The following is a 20,577-nucleotide window of genomic DNA, read 5'->3' as shown; positions in this document are numbered from 1 at the left end:
TAATGTGATTATCAGACTTTAATCACTTTAATCAGTACTCTATGAGTTTCTGACCCTACTGTTGTGTACAGGTAGAGAAGGTGGCAGTGGCTAAAGCCAAGGACTTCTTGGAAAGCAACACGTATTCTGCTGACGACCCTTACACCACAGCTCTGTCTGCATACACCCTGTCTTTGCTTCGCAGCCCTTATGCTCCGTTGGCTTTGCGTCGCTTCAACCACATGGCCATCACTCAAGGTACTGCTACCTCTGTGATTCAGTTCAAGTTCCATACCATGAAAAAAACATATTTACAAAGGAAATAAGCAACAAAATAAGAAACAAAAACCTGAATTCAAGCTGCAGTAATACTCCCACCAAGTGTGAGGATGAGTAATTAAAAGTATGTACAGAACTCCACAGAGATCTCATCTTATAAATGCAATTTCCATAACGTGACCTGAGGCTAGTGTAGATTAAACAATTAGTAAGTACAATTTCAGTGACAGAAACAATGTTTAGCGCTTATTAGGGCAACATTAAATTAAGAGATTGGTATTGATTGTTGGAAACTAGTCTATTTACTGTTTCCCTTCATTTCACTACATTTGTTGTCATAGATGGGCTCACTCACTGGAGTCTGACTGGCAGCACCGTGACAGACGAAGATACTTTCATGGGCTTCAGTGATGGTCTCTCTCAGTCAGGTACCTTTTGGAAAAATATCTGGGGACTGACGTGATTGGACTGTTCTAATTTTAGTTTTAATTCCTGCAAATAAAACAACCCTGAGAATTGTCTGTAAATGTAGCTGTTTGTTCCAAGTTGTGTCAGCAGAGGTGGAGATGACAGCCTATGGTCTTCTGACCTACACCGTCCTGGGTGATGTTGCTTCTGCCCTGCCTGTTGTCAAATGGCTCTCCCAGCAAAGGAATGCTTTGGGTGGTTTCTCCTCCACACAGGTAACTTTGTTCATTATTTTCTTTTTATATTAGAATAGAAGCATCTTTTATTGTCCCACATTGGGGTAATTCAGGTTCGCCAGTAGCAAGTTAAAGGTACAATTAAAACATACATATTCAGACAAAGGTAATATATACAGTATATATTTGCCCCTCTTTTTTTGCAAAATATCTCAAGATCAGACTGATTGTGTCTGAACTTCAGGTTTCAAGACTGGCTGCAGATTTTCTGCTCTATGACACCAAGATAAAATGCAACTTTAGGATGTTAGGGTGTACTTATATTTATTACAAGGTAAACATTTGTCTTACTCTAAGCTCCAATTGTACTGATCTGTATTTGGCGTTATTCATTTAGGCATCAACTCTGACCAGCTGTATTGTAGGGGAGTGTTGACAATAAATAAATGGGATGTTTCATTAAAAAAAACACTTTTTGTTCGTTTTTAAGTTCTTTTTCTCTGATGTAAAGAAAAAAAATGTTTTGATAACCTGAAACACTAAAGTGTGACAAAAAAAAACAAGAAAGACTGTTTGACCAACACTGTAGTTGTTCTAAATGTATGTTGTGCTAACCGATCTCTTCAGGACACGTGTGTGGCCCTGCATGCCTTGTCGGAGTATGCCATCCTTTCATACATAGGAGGGGTCAACCTCACCATCTCTCTAGCCTCCACCAACCTTGACTTCCAGGAGGCCTTTGAGCTTAACCGGGACAACAAAAAACTCCTTCAAAGGGCCAAGGTGAATGTGGGTTTAGTGTTTAGTTGCCTGTTTTGCCGCTTCAAGGCTGCTCACTCTTCTTCCACACAAATGGAATGGAAACACCAGTTTGGCATGCTGATAATTAATACACTTTATCAAATTTATGTATTAGTTCCAGATGTCATAACCAAGATGGATGGGGCATTTAATTCAGTTAAGCTGCAATTTATATACACGCCTTTCTAGTGATTAATGAGCAGCTATTTATCAGAGTCAAGCTGCAATCTCTGTGTTCTGTTTTTACAAATCAAGCCTGGTGGATGTTTTGAAATGCATCTTGTTGGTTTCTTGATTAAGGATCTGTGCTTCACTGACATGTTTACTCACACATTAAACAAACTTGACAGTGATGGGTTTATCTCCCCTGACTACAACGCCTGTCAGGTGAGAATGCAAGCAGTTCCTTTGCCAGGCATGTTTTTTCTGCTATGATTAGGGGTGTCAACTTAATTAGGGGCAATTTAGGGCTGCTGGTAAGTAGCCAGGGAGCCACTAGCATCAGTGCAGCAGCCTACAGCATTCATTCACTTGATAAATGACTCAGTCACCTCTCCCTGCCCCCTCTGACTCTTTGTTTCTCCTGCTTTTTTTTTTCTTGTAGATACCCAGTATTCCCACAGGCCTTTTTGTCAGCGCCAAAGGTGAAGGCTGCTGTCTCATGCAGGTATTAGACGCACTCAAGCTTGTGTAAATGCCTGTTTGCCGTCTTGGAAAATTACCTAAATTGAAGCTCTAATGCTATGGCTCACATTGATCTGCCAAAAAGAGGTGTGTCAAATGCTGCTGCAGCAAGTTAATGAAAAAAAACAACTTTCACTCAATCCCCATTTTTTTGTGCATCTATTGCTGCCCATTAGCCAAGCCACACCTGGGCCATAATTAAATGCAAGAGCTGGGCAATCAAATAGTCCCCACCTGCACATGTTTGTAAACAGACTGTCAAAATTATCATTTAGTACGTTTTCAAACTTCTAAACCATGCTTTTCAAAAGTATTCATATCTTATACCCCTAAGAGGACCAAGGTAATTCTGGAAGAGCTGCTTATTTTTTAGGTTGACATGCAGGACAATTGTTAGTCATGCACTCCATGCATTTTTGGGGATGGGGAGATGGGCAAAAAGAAACCCTGGGTTAAAAAAAAGACATAAAATGTCCTGTTTGCCACAAATTATTTGTGGGATATGGCAAACATGTGAAATAAAGTGCTCCAATCAGAGGAGACCAGATCTGAATAATTAAAAAAATATATTATATGTTTATAAAGATGTGGTTTGTCTGAAGTGTTTTCTGCTTCTTTATTTTTGGTCTGCCTGTAGATTGACGTGTCTTATAACGTGCCTGACCCAGTAGCAAAGCCAGCTTTCCAACTCAATGTGGATCTGAAAGAGCCTTTACAGGAGCGACGCCTACAGCCCTCCTCCTCATCTTCTACTTCCAAGCACCCTGCGTCACGTTCCCGAAGCCGAGCTGACAACCGCTCTGAGCTCAGTCGAAAGCGTCGGGCTCCCATTGACGATGACGACCCGGCGGCCCACCAGGACAAACTGAGCTTCCACATCTCTTTAGAAGTTTGCGCTAGGTAGAGACTCACAGTGTACCCGTGTACAGAGCTGATTGGGAAAAAAATTATTTTGTTCATTATTTTTTTAATTTTCTGGTCTAGGTGGCTCCATTCAGGCTCATCCAACATGGCAGTCATAGAAGTTCCCATGATTTCCGGTTTCAGAGCTGATGTTGAAAGCCTGGAAAGAGTATGGAATCACTCAGCCACACATGCACACCTTTCACTCACTGTCGCTGTTCCTCAGAGTAACAGAGCAATGATACAAGTTATTCGCTTTATACTGTATACTATGAACCATGTATTTTTATCCCACTGTCGTATCAACCTCAGAACAACAAGAAAAGTTATGTTACGATGCTGCTGGAGATACTAAGATAGCATTATTATCAGTGAAATGAGTAAACTGACATGGACTGAAAGGCCAATGAGAAAAGAAATGGTCGATCCTCCAAAGGCAGTGAAAAGTAGGCAGATTTTAAAAAATAATAAAATAACATTTCAATGAAGTCACACCAACACTTTACAGACCTACAGTGTAGCATACACACACATAGAGCGGCTGTAAATCATCTGGTCTTTTTACTCTAAAAAAGCAATACCAACCCAGCTGGAAGCAGTAACACATTAACAAACAATTAATCTGTTTTTCTTAGGCGAGGAATGAGTAACTTAAAGCATTATTAGACATTGGTTGCATTGGTATGTTGAGGAATGTGTGTAATTAGAAAGGTGGCAGCTAGTATGAAGTAGGTTTTGGGGCTGAATCCAGGTCAGCTCCCCAGTCACCCGTCAGAAGCATGTCCCTCATTACTGGGCTGTAATAGGGCCTCAGTCTGCAGGCTTCCATTACTACAGAGACACCTCTGTGGCTACCTGGAGCAATGTAAAACATGCACACATACACACACACAGCGTGCTGTCAGTATGTCACTGGAGGCTGACCTGAGTGGTGGTGCCTAACAAGCTGAGTTTAAATCCCTGCTGGCCTCCCTTGGGTTTTACTGCTGACTGCCATTCACATTCCTCAAGTTTACAGTGGCAACCCTGGCTTCAGCTTGGCCTCATCTTATTTCATAGGTGCTGTGGACATAAATGATTAGTCCAGTAACTGCTTAGGGCTCCTGTCACCCCGACATAACGAGCTGTGATTAACAGCCCAGAGGATGCTGTGAATTTAGTGTTTGAGTTGTGGACGTTCACAACCGGTTTGCGTTGCTATATGAACAAACAATGTTTTTTTTTTTTTAGAGTGTGTCTATATACGAGTGTCTCTGTGGCGCCAGCTCCAGGTGAGCACCTCATAAACCCCCCACTGTCCCAAGACTGCCACCTTTGACTGGGGGAACAAACTTATGGGATGTTTTTATTATTATTTTCACACAGATTCACAACAGTGTGCTCATTACTCTTTATATTTGCCAGTCATTTTCTGCGGAGAGCCCTTGCAGTCACCTTTCTATTTCCCACAAGGGCAGCTTGAGTTGAAGATCATGACTCAGACAAGTGGTAATAAAACATGTAGAGTCTCTAAATTGGCATGTAGACAATAGGAACTATTTAAAGCTTTGGTTATGGGTCTACAACATTTATTCACAGAAAATATATTTTTCTTCTGTGTGAAAAGTAGCACTAGGCTGGGGTGATGTGGAGCTGTCCAGTTTGCTGTGGTGCTGATTGCTATTAATATCTATTAAGATGAATTTTATACATTTTCATTTATCACAATTTGATTTCAAACTGCAGATATCTGCTTTTCAACTTCTTTGCAAATGTCCCTATTCATCTCTCTTGGACAATTTTCAACTTGCATGATTAGGAAATCAAGCAAAAATATTTATCAGTCGTAACAGTAATTTGAATTGTGAATTTGAAACATTATGCAATGTAAATAGTTATTTTTAATTATATTTTGCCTGCTTGCTGAAAAAATTTATTGCTAAATATATACAACATTTTTCATGAGATGGTGAAAAAGGTATCACATTAAATAGATGTGCTCAAAATAAAGGTTGCATTTTTCTCTTTTTTTGTTTAAGATTAAATTTGTCTGCAATGGAAGTTTAAGTTTTTTTTCCATATCTTTCACATGGGTGCAAATAAATGTGTTAACTTTTTGACTCGCTCTATTAAGTCTGTAGTTTAACGTTTTGCACACACGAACCTTATACCTGCCTGAGGTGATCCTGATAATTACATCTCAAATTACCTTCAATGTACAAATAGTTTTGTGTCGATTTACAATAAAAAGATCCAAATTTTGACAGATAATTGTTTTCTGTCTCTCTTTACAGCTGATGATGGATAAAAGAGTGGGGTTGAAGAGATATGAACTGAATGGCAGAAAAGTCTTGTTCTACTTTGATGAGGTATGTAAAAATAAAGGTATGGATTGAATGATTCTGAGGTGTGCAAAATTTCAGATCTGTATTTTGTGCACCAGTGCTCATGTGTATGTATGTGCTACTTTTTGTCTTAGATTCCCAGTCAATGTATGACATGTGTGGCCTTCCAAGCTATCAGGGAATACATTGTGGGCAAGACAGCACCTGTTCCGGTCAAGATCTATGATTACTATGAACCAGGTATGCCTCTAAAAAAAATTTTTTTGGTGCATTTCTGTAAAGTGTTAAAAACCAAAGGATCTAAATTTTTCCCTGTGTTGACTAAGGTTTCTTCTTTGCCAAGTTTTTAACTTTTCATGTTGCAAAGTAGCAAATATGGTGTTGCGTTGTGCTTGTCATGCAGCTTTTGAGGCCACCAGGTTCTACAACGTTAGCGAGAGCAGCCCACTTGCACGGGAGCTTTGTGATGGGCCCACCTGCAATGAGGTCGAGAGTTCAACAAATCAGTGGATAGGTGAGAAACACAACAAATGCATAATGATTTTCATGCACCTTAGTTGTTCTTCTGTCATCTAACCAATTTCTGTAGGTTTTGTACAGGGAAACCAGTGCAACAATGTATTAGGCTGCCTGGAGCAGGAGCAGATTGAGCGCTGCACATGTTACAGGGACTGTGGCTACGACGGGGAGCCCGTTTGTGGGTCGGATGGGCAGCTCTACCAGAACCAGTGTCAGATGGAGGTGTCTTTTTGTCGAAATGGGACTCGCATCAAACAGGTCCCCATGTCCCAGTGTTCACACAGTAAGTGCTCAAAATACTGCATGTGGACTTTCTAGTTGTTACTTTTTATACACAAATTATTACACATAAAACCTAAAGCTAAAAAAGTAGCTCATCTTAAATTCCAACTAGTAAAATATATTTTAACCAATGAGAACATAATTAGAATTAAATGGTATTTACTTGTTAGGCTATATGGTTCTTTTATTTTTACTCTTTTATCCTCCTTTGTTTGGTACAGTGAAAGATGTTCGTAAGTGAGAGCTTGAGGACCTAAATAAGCTACATTCACATAAATCTTTGATTTATGTGAACATTTATGATCAAATTTAAATTACCGTACAACTAGAAGAAAAAGATAAATATTCAGTCATATTCAATAAATAAAAAAATGCATTCTGACAAGATTCATTGTCAGATCAAAGGTACCTTTGATATCCTTAAAGATAAATACCCTTAAAGGTTGTTATGGTTGTTGTTATGTCAAACATACATTTCATTAAGCCCACATTCCTGCATTAAAATGGTGGTGGCAGCATCATGCTGTGGGTATGAATTTCTTCAGTAGAGACAGTGATGCTGCTTATATAAACTGAATATTCCTGTAGCTAAATCCAGGAAGATATTGGACAGAATTCTGACAAATCCTGCAAAATACTTTAGAGATGAGTTGGGTATTCACCTTCGTCAAGACAACAAGCCTAAATATACACACAGATAAAATAAAATTATATTTTATCTTATTGTTAATGGTACAGAAAAAAATCCTGTATTGAATCTAGTGGTGAATTGATGACTACAGCTATAAAATACATTTTTATGAAACAGTTGATTAGAATCTGTGAGTAAGAAATTGATGCTAAGAAGCACTTCTCATCCAATGTGACTGAGCTATTTATAAAAAATTAAAAATAGAGAAAAACATCATTAGATGTGCAGAGCGGGAATCAACTTACCTCAAAAGGCTTGCAGCTGTTATTACAGAGAAAGATGGTTATACAAAATATTGGCTCAAAAATATTTATTCACACAGTTTTCAGATTTTAGTGGTTGTAGTGTGACAAAATATGAAAACGTTCAAGGAGCAGAAATACTTTATTTACTGGTCCATGTGCATATCTGGTCCATGTGAGACTGCTGCGTACACACTTTGCTTTGCAACTCAATTTCATTCTGTCAATATGTGCGTGCACCTGTAAATGTGTCTGAGCCTTGATCTGAGCTCAGGAAACAGCTGTTCAGGTGACGAGCTGATTACTGGACGAGTCCTCAGAGGAAAATAAAAACTTCTACCCATCTTCTACCCCCCTGCGCCCCAATCCTCACTCGCTCTCCGTCATATTACAGGGCTCTCTCCAAATGACAGAGTGCTTTTGTCCTTCCTCAGAAATCCTCGTCACATTCCTTTCCGACGCACAGCCCAACAACAAAAGAGCCTTCATGTTGCGGAGCAGATTGGGGAAAAGGCATAGACAAAACTTTGGTGGGAAAAGTCCTGAGCCTGTGCCAAGTGTTTTATGCTGTAAATGATCAAAAGGACTGACGCGCTCCCTGACCTTGTTTGTTTGTGTATGCTTCAATAGGGGCAGATTTGTTACACGGCTTCCTCATTTTGAGGAAAGAAAAGGAGGCTGTTATTGTTTAACTGCTCATGATTTGGCTCCTTCTATTTTTGGAGGGATACATTTTGACGAAAGTCTTTGTTAGGACTAAGCAAACCTCGCTGTTTATCAGTGAGGTGCTCCAGAGCTGAGGACAACACCAGCATTCCTTGTTTTAGGCAAAGTGGAAGCCACATTTATGTGAATGATCTAAAGTCTGTCTCTGTGTGTGTTTGTCAAGGAAAGTCCACTATAAACAACCAGCCAGTGGTGAACCAAGAAACTGAACAACCTTCAGTGCCTGTACACACAGGTAACCATACCACACCTTCCTCATACACCACATCCACATTTGTCTCCTGATTCTTCACATTCACGTCTGGAAGAATCAGCAGCTGTGTTTACTAAAAGAGGCCGTTATTCTGCTTGTGCAAACTTTCTTTATCAATCAGAGGCAGCTTGTCATGTCAGATTAATGTCATTTTGTTAACATTTACAACATATTTCCACACATTCTTAATATGCAAAACACAAAGGTGTTTACTATATGCATAAACACCTTTGTGTTTATAATGCAGTTTGCCAAACAAGCCATGGTAAATATGTGGAAAATGTGCTGTCGTCAGATGTAACCTAAATTTAGCTTTTCCCATAATACAGAACAGTAACTGTGTATTTTACATTAAACACACCATCAACACAGTAAAACATGGTGAAAGCAGCTCATGCTGTGAGGATACTTTTTATCAGGAGAGATGGAGAAGCTGGTGAGAGTTAATGGAAAGAAGGGTGAAGCAAATCACAGAACAAAACTGAACCAAAACTTGTATGAAGTTGCAAAAGACTTGGATTTGGGCCAGGGGGCTTACCTTCCATGCACACAAAGAAAAAAAAATACTTTGAGTAAAGTATAGTCACATGTTATAATGGCACAAATAAATCCAGACCTAAATCCAGTTGAGAATCTGTGGCAAGATGTTTATTTCTTCACAGATGCTCGCCATTCAGTCTGACAGGTGTATTTTGCAAAGAAGATTGAACAAGAATCTCAGTCATTCATTTTTGAAATCATACATCATTTTTCTTCCACTTGCCAAATATTCTCTACTTTGTGTTGGTCTGTCAAGTGAAATACCAATAAATTAAGTTTATGGTTGTTGCGTGACAAAGCATAAAAAAGTCAAAAGAGAAGCAAGCAGGAGTAAACAAGAGAACAAGGAGCAGACACAAAGGAAAAGGGGTGAGGAGATTAGGGTTAAACTGATTCGTAGGTGTGTGGCAGCACATTCCCCTGCCACCACCTCACGTCTACAATCAGTATGATAAATGGGAGGATAAGTTTCACACACCGGGGTTGCTTGTTGCTGTCAGGAGGCTTACCTTTTCTCCTGATAAGCAACCAGAGAATTGCTGAAAAGATGTTTCACTGTGTGGATGTAGGATGTAATTGTATTACCTTTTTACAATGACAGCATGAAAACACATTACTGAAAGTGTCAAGTTCTAACACCTTAATGTTGTGTGTGTGGGGGGTGGGGGGGGCGTTTAAAGGGTGTTCATTTTTTTGGGGCACATAACATTAAGTCCTATCTACAGTTTCTTAGCGGTATCCAGGTGTGCATTTGTGCATGCATGTTTGATGTCGTGTGACCTGCTCTGACTTGTTTCTCAGCCTCTAACTCCCAGTAGCTGCTCCTCACAAAGCTTCTCTCAGTCAAAGGTCTCCCTCAGTACAAAAGCGAAATGCTCAACACAAGAATGCAGTGCACAAATGCAGGTATATGCCTGCTGCTTGCAATCAAAAGCAAATATGCAAAATGCTAATTATTATATCTCATGTCTTTTGCAGTCTCTTGAGCCACACTGACACACACATTCAGCTATAGTGACACTTTAGATTTATTATTATATAAACTGTAAAATCACTGTCACTGTAAACCATTAAACTCCAGTCTTCTGAGAGCAACAAGAAAGCAAAAGGTAAAGATGAGTTCGGCCAAGAAAAGGAGACGCACCGAAGGAAGCTGAAGCTCTGGAATTACTTTCCGTGTGCAGACTTGTCTTATTAATGAACCTGCTGCAGCGGTCAACATACAGTCAAATACAGACTTGAAGGCTTTATTTGATCTATGGTATTTCTTTTATCATTTGTTTTGGGTTCTACATGTGCAAGTCTTTAAATGTGGTGTTTTGTGCAAAATGTTCCGTCTGAGTCACTTTAAAGTGAAACTCTAATACCTCTAGTCACATAAAACATTAAAGAAAAATAGACTTAGTCACATGCTGTGTCAAACAACTTATGAAAGGGGGTCCCCTCCTGGTCAACATTTGGTACTCCATCTTAGGAAGTCCTTGTATACAATGTCCTAAATATTAATTTTTATAATCAAGGCTTTCTCATAATTCCCTACCCTTTGCACAAACAGCAGTCTTAAATTAGTCTCCATCTCTGGAGAAATGATTCTGCAGCTAAACCAAGCTCAACTGGACACAGCGACTCTGGGCACAGAATCATAAACACTACTCTAGAATGCTACTAAGACGGTAATTTATTGCTCAACAACTTAATTTCTCCTTTACACAGTGGATATTGTGATCAATCATTGGCCATAGTTGTCTATCATCAGCTTTTATTTAACTGAATGTGTGTCTGTCCCTCTAGGTGAAGAGGAACAAGGCTCCATGCCAGAGGTGTCCTACTACTCCTACGAATATGACTCTGATCCTTTCCTTGCTGATGGAGAGGGAGGGGACCATTTTGACATACCAGAAGGTGGGGGAGGTGTGCAGCATAAAGTGCCCCTACAAGCAAATACCCAGCTACCCACAATGGACACAAAGAGCACCCCTGAGCGATGGTATGTGTGTCTCTGAATTTGATATTCCTCTGGTTGTTCTGACTGGAACTACCTGCATGATTTTTGAGGTACTCTTGTAACAAAGTCGTCTCTCCTCTTTTCTTTGTCGTCCACAGAAATACACAGACCGAAGCCATACGCCCACCTTAAAATTGTACCATATTTGTGAATATGCTTGTGAATGGAAAGAAAATGGAGACTATGCAGACTGGCTTGGACAGAAAGTTGGTGTGGTCTGGGAACTGAGTTTATGTTTTTAGTTGAATGGAGTCAGAGTGGATGCTTTCATCATGTATGTCTGTTTTTGTGTGTGGTAGGATGTGAATGAGAATGATTTAAAACTAGAATCCTCCAGACCTTTTTACTCATCAATAGTCAGCGTAGAATCTTTATCCAGTGTGCTGCGTTTATAATCACTAGTTTGTAATTACACTCAATGTTAAGCAATATGTTTTATTATATTTTCTATCTGTGGTATTTATTTGTAGTTAGAACTCCTCATTTCTATTTTAAAGTCATTACCTGCCCACACAGACTACTTTTTCCCTCATTGTGGTTCTTGATGTGCTTATTTAAACACTTTTTTGGCTTTAACACCGAATAACTGAAAGGTCTGATTAAAATTATTGTGCTGGTATGCTGCTGGAGAAACACATATGCTAACCATATGCTTTACAGAAACATAAGCTGATGTACTTTTTCATTGTAAGATGCTATCTTCATTTTTTTATTTGTTGCACAGCTTTGAAGAGACAGGAAACATAAACAGGGAGAGCGACATGGGATAGGTCTTGTCAAACTACAGACTTTGATGTTACTGGAACTTTTGAACGCCGCTGCATTTGGACACTGCATTTGTCTCTGAAACTACTCAACCACCATCTCTCACCATTCACCTTACATGCCAGGAAAGCTGATTGTACAGATCATAAGCTATTTTGTTGTCGATCAACTAAAGGATGTTGAGGAAACTGATTGATGTAAATGTACCAAATTTGACCAAATGTAATCCTGATTCATATCAAATACTGTTTTTGAAACAAATAAGAATAAAATTTATACACAAACCAGGCTTTTGTTTCCAGGATTGAATTTATGGTGGGTTTTCTTTAATCCATATACAGTGCAACTGTATATAGGTCAAAAAAAAACATAAGCAATTTGTTCCTTAGCTTCCGGGGGTATTTTTGGTTGGATATTTGACCACTTGTTTTATCAGAACTGGTAGAGTGGATTTAAATTAGTTGGTGTCTATGCATGTGCTTGGCTTTAAAGCACAGTCAAGAATGGAGCAAGTTTAGGAGGTTAATGTTAATTTGCTCTATTTCCTCCTAAAACAGTTTTGATTGAGTTGAAGAATAGCGAGATAGTTGTTTGTCTTTATTATTCCAACACTGGCTGTATAATAGTCCCTCAGTATGATGCCACCATGCTTGACATTTGTACAGTGACCTTTGGCCTGAAAGTCTCATCTTGTCTATTCCAAAGATTTTGCTATTGGCAACAATTGTCTGAATACAAAACCTTTCTTGCTTTTAATTTCTTGAGAAGATTACCTAGAAATATCAGTCTTCTCTTGGGATGTAGCTTTCTTTCCTGACCTGCACCGACTCAAAGTTTATGTTAAACTTTCATGATTATGTACAATGACACTGGCGTCTCAGCAACTAGAATTAGGTCTGACTACTGTGGGACCTTATATAGACAGATGTGTGCCAAATTAAGTCCAGTCAACTGAATTTACCAGGTGGACTTCATTTAAGTTGTAGAATCACCTGAAGGATGTGGAACAGCTCTTTTTTTTTTTTTAGCTGCGTAGCTAAGGCTGCGAATTGTTTAAATGTGATTTCTTAGTTTTTTTTGGTTTTAATGAATAGGCAAAAAAAAAACATTTTATTATGTTATAATGGGTTAGTTGTATGTAGAACAAGGGTCAGCAACCTTTACAATCGAAAGAGCCATTTTTGCATTTGATTTTTAAAATAAAACTTAATTTTACAGTATAGTTCAAGAATAATATAAAACTTTGGTGACCAAAAAATATGCTTCTTCTGAATAACGATAATATTTAATAGAAATAACTTGTTCAATTGGTGTCATTTTGCTTTAGAAAACAGAAGAACTGATAAAATTAGTTTCTTTTCATTTCTACCCTAGCTTCATATTTTTGGTTCAAATTGTGAAAAGCTGTTGTAAATGAATTACAAGACAATGATGACCCTAAAGTTCTAACTGGAAGTGTGTACCTCAAAATATGGAGGTACATCATTTTTGTTTTCATATCACCAAAGCAACAGCTGAAAGGGAGCTAGACCGTGTAAAAGTTTAATGTTTAGCGATTGCACTTGTCACTTGTCGGCCCCCTCTGTTACCTCAACCTCCAGCAGGTCAGACCTCTGTGTCTCTAATCACTAGATACAATCAAAAAAATAGCTAATGTGCTGCTGATATTCAGCCACAATGAAGACAGTGTAACCAAATGTTTATAAGAAGATAGACTCAGAGGCTGCTGGTTCAACTTCCAAAAGTGAAAGTCCGATACACCAGACAAATACTCTGTGGCTGCTGCATCTGTTGTATCTAAGCATTCACGATTGATCAAAACATTTCTAGAGAACAAGCCACCACTGCAGGGGGGCTGACTGCAACACGCTACCCAAGGCAGTCTCTGTGGCAACTGCATGCATGGCTGAAGAGTGATGTTTCACGTCCACGCTCCAATGAGCAGAAAGAGTGAAAAGAGGAAGGGGGAGACGGGGATCTCGGTTCCATGCTTTGCAGGGGACAGCTAGCATTACATGAGAGTGAATCAGAGTGATGACATTGTTTCTAAGTACCAGCTCAGTGCACCTATAAATGTCCAACCCTTTTGGGACTGAGGCTATTCACCTGTCTGAGCTGCTTTGGACGAATTATTGATACAAAAGAGGCAAGCTGGCAGAGGGTTACAATTTGAGCTATAGGGAGGAGTCTAGCGCTTTGTTGTCATTTTGATGTGCATTACTGGTGTCAGGTTTCCTGATTGTTTCAGAGAAAAACTAGGAATTGATCCTGAATGGCTGCTGAAAAGTTCTCCATGGTGGGATAAAGTAGAGAGAAAGATGCACCGCTGATGCTCATCTGGTGCATACCTTGCTTCACCTTTGGCTAACATGATAATTTGACTTCAATGAGGTGCATAACTCGCTTTTCTGGCGTTTTTTAAATTCTTTTATTTTCCACCTCCATCCAGTTTGACATGTTGCATGAATATCTTTGTAGTGCTGCTACGGTTTTTAAATCCTGAAGGACCCTTAGCCCAATGGAGAAGAAATACCCAGCAATTGCAGGGAAGGAGAAAGGTGAGTGCTTGACTGAAATAATAAATCTTAATGCTGTTATTGATTTATTTAGCTTTATAGTGTGTGTGTGTGTGTGTGTGTGTGTGTGTGTGTGTGTGTGTGCATATAAACACCATTAGCATTAAATCTTGCAGTCACTTTTGGTTACTTAACTGACATGAGTAAAGCGGGACTATACACAGTGTGCCGACCTGCCAGGACTCGCTCTGTTCTGAGAAAAATGATTGCTGCAGCTCCACAGCGCACATCTTCTGGAGCAGAATCAGTTGCTTAACAATAATTCGTCAGGATTTAAGTTGGTCAAATGGAAACTCTCTCCCTTCACAAAGCTACAGTACACAATAAATTACTATTGGTTTTTATTTGTAGCTGTGCATTTAAACATTTGTGTTGTGAATGCAATAGAGCAGGGGTGGGCACTCCTGGTCCTCGAGGGCCGGTGTCCTGCAACTTTTAGATGCATCTCTACTTCAACACACCTGAGTCAAATAATGAGGTCGTTAGCAGGACTCTGGAGAACTTGACTGTTCTTAGGAGGTGATTCAGCTGTTGGATTCAGGTGTGTTGGACCAGGGAGACATCTAAGAGTTGCAGGACACCGGCCCTCGAGGACCAGGATTGCCCACCCCTGCAATAGAGTATACAGATTACGTGAGGTTGTGTATGAGCAAATTCATCAGACACCTGTCTCCAGGACCAGGACCTGGGCGCTATGGATTGCCTCCCACCATTGGGTTTGTTGGCCACGACTTCACAAAACCAACCAGCCCGGCCTACTCTTTCCACGGCAGGATCAGTAATAACAGTGAGTGGCACCAGGATTATAGATGCAGTATGTCGCTAAACTTTTTCACATGTTCCAAAACATGTGAAAAACGATTTTGGTTTTCAAACATTTTCACCCAAAAGAAAAGAAAAAAAAAATAAAGGTTTAATGTTGTGGAGATGCTTTTGTTTTCTTCTCACTGTCACGCTACATACAGTCAGATTGCGCTGGGTTCAAAGATGATCTGGTCAGATATTGGTAAAAAAATAAGTGAAAACATCTGAGTTAATATCAAAATGCTTCTTCATGTATTTATATATAAACAGCAACTCAAAAACTGATTTCATCTTCCCAGGATTTATCCTTCACACCAGATTGTACTCCATTGTGTGGTGTAGTAATGGCTCTGTACCCCTAGGGGGAGATAGCACTTCATAGTTCTCACGTCAAGCGGGTTCTGAATGATTTTACTTTATTATTGCAGTGCTTTCTCTCGACTCCAGTCCAGGGCCTCTGTATCATGTTGATGCAAAAATCACTCGCTTTGGAAAGGATGGCACACCTGCATATTCAATGTTGAATAGAATGAAAGCACAGAGTAAGTTCTTGCTCACTCTTTATGGATGGATGTTAACTCTTCATACATTTTATTCATCTATATTTCCTTTGGATCTTTCCAGAAATTAAGTTTCATTTGTTACCTCTGAACTATATGAACTACACTCTAGGCCTGTCACAATAACAAATTTTGCTAGATGATAAATTGTCCCAGAACTTATTGTAATAAACGATAATATTGTTGTTTTGAGCCCATTTTCAAGTAATATAATAATAATGCCAATAGTAATAATGGCACAATGACGCAAGAGCAGATTTTCAAGGATCAATAACATTTAAAGACTGGAACTGGAAGACATTTTAATTATCTAAAATAAAGAAAACAACAAATAAAATGAATTACAAAGTCTCTGTAAACAAAATTATCTTTCAAAAAAAAGGCTAGTTGGGACCAAAACACCAGACTGACGATCATTTGGTTTTTGGCAAAGAGAAAGAAAAGAGGAAAAACGATACATCAAGCAAATGGGAATTATTGTTTCTTTTAATTTGATTTAATGTTTATTGTGACAGGCCTACTACACTCCACCATTATTATTTTGTATTTATATTTTCCTGTTCTCTGATCAGTAGAAGAGTTATTCAGCACACCTGGACCTGGTACATACAGTCCTGAGAAAGCTCCACTCTGCAACCTGCAGCGCAAACCGCCCTCCTACACGATGGGCCGTCGTACCCGCTACCGTACCGTAGACCCGGTCCCCGCTCCCAACAAGTACAGCCTGCCTCCACTCCTAGGATCTCACATCCCAAATAAGAGAGCCAGCGCAAGTTACACTATGCCGGGTACTTTCAGTACCGGGGGACCATCTGAAGATTTGGCCAAGACTCCCGGACCCTGCCGATACAACAGTACGGACCCTAGTGTGTATCGGCCGCGGCAGCCTGCGTTCTCCATGTTGGGACGTCACGACGTACCCAAAGACAAGACCAAAAAGCCCGGTCCAGGGACGTATAACCCCGAGAACGTCACGGCTCACAAGACCAGAGCACCAGCATACTCCATGGGGGTCAGACACTCAGAATTTGTCACGCCACTAGTGGTCGGGTTTTCTGACTAACAGAGTCAAATAAACAAGCCTGGAATTTGAAAAAAAAAAAAGAACAAGCAACAACATATTGCAGTTAACATTTTATTTTGTTCTTTAAGTAACAAGGTACTTGTTTGCAACATTTCGAACATTTAATAACGAATTTACATAACGCAAACAAAAGTTTAACAGGAAAAAAACCCTATAGTCACTCACTACATAAATGCATCTTGTAGAACAAGGAAAGACATTAAAAATATGTTTAAAGTACAACAGACAAGTAAACATTCCCCTTCATATAATAGCATATACAAGGTTTTTATTCACAGTGAACACAAGCAGCTTGCCTCTCAATACAAGCCAAAAAAAGATATAGGGATTCTGAAAGGAAAATGGAAAGGTTTCTACAAAAATCATTAGAACATTTTCAGAGATATATAAGTAGAAGAGAAGTGCAGCTCAATGATGCAAAGGAGCTTTACAGCTTGAAGATTGTTCCCATTCATTCCTTGGGAAGAGGCCTTCTGAAAAGGAGTATGTGTGGTTCTGCACAGTCAAAGCAAGAGAAGACAAGACAAATCAGATTATATAGAGGATAAAATAAGGACAGTCTTGTGTGGTTTTGCTTTAACATAATTAGCAGTACGGCTCATTCTGCTCACAGGGAGTGACAAAAAACAGGGGATTTAACAGTCAACAATGAAGAAAAAAAAATAAAACACAGCCAAGTAGAAAAGTTTCCCAAACCCTATAAAAAAACTCAGTAAAAGATTTTTAACTATTTTTAGCGGAGACTATATATTTTTAAGAATGAAAAAACATATTCTTTAAAATAAAAAAAATATTAATAATAATAATTTCAGTTTTCATAACATTGTGGACATTAAATTCTTGAAGTTAGATTTTTAGGTCTGTATAAATCATGAACTAAGCAGTGGAGTTAGTTTTCAGTTCCTGGTAAAGGACTTCTATGTCAATGCGTTATGATTTCTTAACTTATTAAGTTCACTTCCATTTCAAAATATATAATGCTTAAGCTTTCCAATTTACTACTGACTCTATAAGGTGGTTTTGATCCATGATAAATTTATTCTGTTTTGAAGATTTTAAAAATGAGCTGCATAATACGTAATCTCATCGTGTTAAGTTTAGGAATCCAAGATTGAAAGTTGTCTTGAGGCCATAAAAGCAGTGACACAGACCCATGTTTCTGGCTGTGAATTAATGTGTGGGTTATCAGATAGGATCTAGAAAACCAAAAATAGTAACTGTAAAAATGTTAAAATCAAATTGTGATGTGACAAAACAAAGATAGAATTGAATTTACTTATAAATTGTTGAAGAAAAAGCCCATAATTTGTAGACATTTAGACTTATTTTTTGGGAAAACTGAATAAGTAACCATGTCAAAGATTTTTTTCATACTTTATTAGTTCTGAAAAATTAATAATTTTTTTTTTTTTTGCACTTTTTCATGACTGTGTAGAACACTGTAAATCAGAACATTTTATTTGTAGTGTGATTTTGTCCTCAGGTACATAAAAGCCAAGTCATGCCTAATATGATGAGAGACGTCCAGTAGTGAGTAGTTTATTCTGATCTACGGTGTAAACTAAACTGATGGAAATAAGAAATGTTTCCAATCAGTAAATTATGGTAAATCCCTTCATTTACATAATGATTCTTGTTACCTGAAAAGGTAACAAGTATGATTGCTACCTGTTAAAGTATGATTCTTCCTTAATTTTGAGTAAGTTTGTATACAAAAATTTTTTAAAGTGAGCAAAATGTGGGAAGTGGGATTCCATAACAAATAACAAAAAATAGATTTAAGGAGGTTAAATCTCTGCACATTGTTAAAAATATAATTGAATTGTAATAAGCTGAAATTCTAACCTTAAATTTTAAGAAAAGACTGAATAATATTAAATGAAGGCATTTCCTCCAAAAATACATTAATGTAAAAGCAGGAAAATTTGATTCCTGTTATTTTAATAATAACACAGTGCTTCTGTTCGCCCTACTACTACTATGTGAGATCATTGACATCCACCACAGTGTGCTCTTCACTGCGTGGTAAAACCTAGCACAAATAGTGAGTATTAGAGTGTAAACAGTTTTGGAATTGCTCTACTAACTCCAACATCTTTCATGTAGGACGCAAATTTGTTTCAATGTCTAAATCAAATGGGTATGAAATGATACCAACTGATTTGTTGGCTTAGGACAAAAGTTGGATTCATCATCAACAACATCTAAAATGTTACATCAAAGCTAGATAAAGTATAACTTTATACTGAGAGGTAAAGGTGGATTAAGCAGAAATACACCAATTTGGCTGACACCAGTTTCTAGTTTTATTTTATTTTACAATTGGCCAGAGATTGGAATGGGACAATTTTCCCCATTATGGGTTTCTATCAATGATGGTTATATGTTGGGAAGAAACAAGACAACCACCAACTCCACTTGTTTGCTTTCAAACTCAGAACACCCAAATGTATTTTCTCTATATACATTTAACAACATCATGCATTCTCTACACACTTAAGAACTTAAAAAGAATCAGAGGGACATATACTATGATGCACAAACAAGATAATCTTGTAATTATCATGGGCTTTTATGTTGATTGAAAAGCCCCTGCCTGAAAGTAATTAAATTCAAAAATACTTTATTAATCCCAAAGGGAAATTAAATGTTGTTGTAATTTAAAGAATATTAATTCATATTCTTCAAAGAGTATATATATGTATGTATATTATTATTAATATTTTTTTTCCTTCTTTGCATATTGTCTTAGGAAAAAAACTGATATGATGAAAACAAGCTGGTCAGAGCTCAAAGAAATTCAGAAAACAGTGGCATCCAGGAAAAGCCTCATTGGTGCCCCTCTGTCCATAAAATCTCTGATCTTTGCTAAAGACAAAACAGTACATCAGCACATAATAGAGCACTGAATACCCTCTGCCTCTGTGAAATGATGGGTTGAATGTTACATTTTTACTTGCTTTTATAGTCCTCATAACAAAATCTCAGGTTTGCTCAGAGATTTCTTTAAGAAAATTCCAGTTTATATGTTTGTATAGAAATGCGACTGTAGAAATTTAGAACTAAGCAATATTCGAGCAACAAGTAAGTTCTGCAGAGCAGATTTTACATTATTCAGAAACCTGTCCACTGGATCCTTGGTTACTCACCTGGCTTGTGAATCATGTAGTGGATCCAGCCCTGGCTCTGCTGCACCCCCAGTCCTCTCCACTCTTCTTCTGTCATCAGATGGGAGGAGGGGACCAGTTTAGACAGCTGCTTCGGAAGCACAACATGCCTGTAAGGAGGTATATAGGATCACATTTGAAACAATCTGCCACGTCCAAAGACACGTATTTAAATATTAATGAGACCGAGGTTAGCATAAGCCTGTTAGCATGGTTAACAGTTAGCCGGATGATGTTTTGATTCTACAGGAAAACGGTAACTTAATACTGATATATTTACAATAGTCACTTAACTCATCTGCGCACAAAAATGTTGCAATCAAAAAATAAACTGGCAGTATATCTTAAGTTATATGATGAGCCACAAAGCTAGAGAACTGAGAAATCGTGATCTTATGTTAACGTTAGCCTATAAAACCAGCATAGAAAACTTGAACAGTGCAGTACCTGTACTCGAACTCCTCATCGTTGTACTTGTCAGAATAGAAAATTTGTTTCTTGGACATCTTATCTCAGTTATAATCCTGTTCCCGAGTGAATAAACTGGCTTGCGTTAGTTACGAGCGTAACAACCTGCTGTCATCTGCCGCTGTTTTCCAACGACAATTCAAATCTCGACCGTTACCCGCTTCCTCCTGATTGGCCAGACGGCAGCTCGCGGACTCAGAGTGATCGTCTAGCTGTGAAAAGATGAGCCACTCCAACGCAAAACCAAAAGAGCCAGGATGTAAGTTGAAATAAGTGATATT

The 20,577-nt window shown here is 38.5% G+C and overlaps 3 protein-coding genes across 4 annotated transcripts in view; 2 read left to right on the top strand and 1 right to left on the bottom strand.

Moving 5' to 3' along the window:
• The window catches only part of cpamd8 (C3 and PZP like alpha-2-macroglobulin domain containing 8), a 43,623-nt gene extending 31,697 nt beyond the window's left edge, over positions 1 to 11,926 (top strand). Inside the window, exons 31-44 of the mRNA XM_032572802.1 lie at positions 72 to 237; positions 600 to 686; positions 805 to 941; positions 1,530 to 1,685; positions 2,308 to 2,370; positions 3,025 to 3,287; positions 3,372 to 3,459; positions 5,564 to 5,638; positions 5,749 to 5,854; positions 6,018 to 6,128; positions 6,204 to 6,416; positions 8,238 to 8,309; positions 10,659 to 10,854; positions 10,971 to 11,926. Coding sequence (XP_032428693.1) covers positions 72 to 237; positions 600 to 686; positions 805 to 941; positions 1,530 to 1,685; positions 2,308 to 2,370; positions 3,025 to 3,287; positions 3,372 to 3,459; positions 5,564 to 5,638; positions 5,749 to 5,854; positions 6,018 to 6,128; positions 6,204 to 6,416; positions 8,238 to 8,309; positions 10,659 to 10,854; position 10,971 — 1,734 coding nt within the window. The 3' untranslated portion in view covers positions 10,972 to 11,926. The remainder of the gene's footprint in view (positions 1 to 71; positions 238 to 599; positions 687 to 804; positions 942 to 1,529; positions 1,686 to 2,307; positions 2,371 to 3,024; positions 3,288 to 3,371; positions 3,460 to 5,563; positions 5,639 to 5,748; positions 5,855 to 6,017; positions 6,129 to 6,203; positions 6,417 to 8,237; positions 8,310 to 10,658; positions 10,855 to 10,970) is intronic.
• Positions 11,927 to 13,718: 1,792 nt separating this feature from the next.
• cimap1d (CIMAP1 family member D) lies at positions 13,719 to 16,880 on the top strand. Of its 2 annotated transcripts, none has more exons than XM_032571124.1 (5): positions 13,719 to 14,028; positions 14,116 to 14,195; positions 14,890 to 15,000; positions 15,446 to 15,559; positions 16,153 to 16,880. In XM_032571124.1, the coding sequence occupies exons 2-5, from the start codon at positions 14,156 to 14,158 to the stop codon at positions 16,638 to 16,640; spliced, it is 753 nt and encodes a 250-aa protein (XP_032427015.1). In that variant the 5' UTR covers positions 13,719 to 14,028; positions 14,116 to 14,155; the 3' UTR covers positions 16,641 to 16,880. The 2 variants fall into 2 exon arrangements, with proteins under 2 accessions (XP_032427015.1, XP_032427013.1); XM_032571122.1 differs by having other exon boundaries at positions 16,150 to 16,880.
• Positions 16,699 to 20,484, bottom strand: cks2 (CDC28 protein kinase regulatory subunit 2). Its single transcript, XM_032571125.1, has 3 exons — positions 20,276 to 20,484; positions 19,811 to 19,938; positions 16,699 to 17,156 (listed from the first exon to the last, which is right to left on the bottom strand). Exons 1-3 carry the CDS (start codon positions 20,332 to 20,334, stop codon positions 17,113 to 17,115), a joined length of 231 nt encoding a protein of 76 aa, XP_032427016.1. The 5' UTR covers positions 20,335 to 20,484; the 3' UTR covers positions 16,699 to 17,112.
• Positions 20,485 to 20,577: the final 93 nt, after the last annotated feature.

This window comes from Xiphophorus hellerii, chromosome 9 (genome assembly GCF_003331165.1).
Source record: "Xiphophorus hellerii strain 12219 chromosome 9, Xiphophorus_hellerii-4.1, whole genome shotgun sequence".
NCBI classification, from domain to species: domain Eukaryota; kingdom Metazoa; phylum Chordata; class Actinopteri; order Cyprinodontiformes; family Poeciliidae; genus Xiphophorus; species Xiphophorus hellerii.
This window is presented reverse-complemented; position numbering and strand designations above follow the sequence as displayed.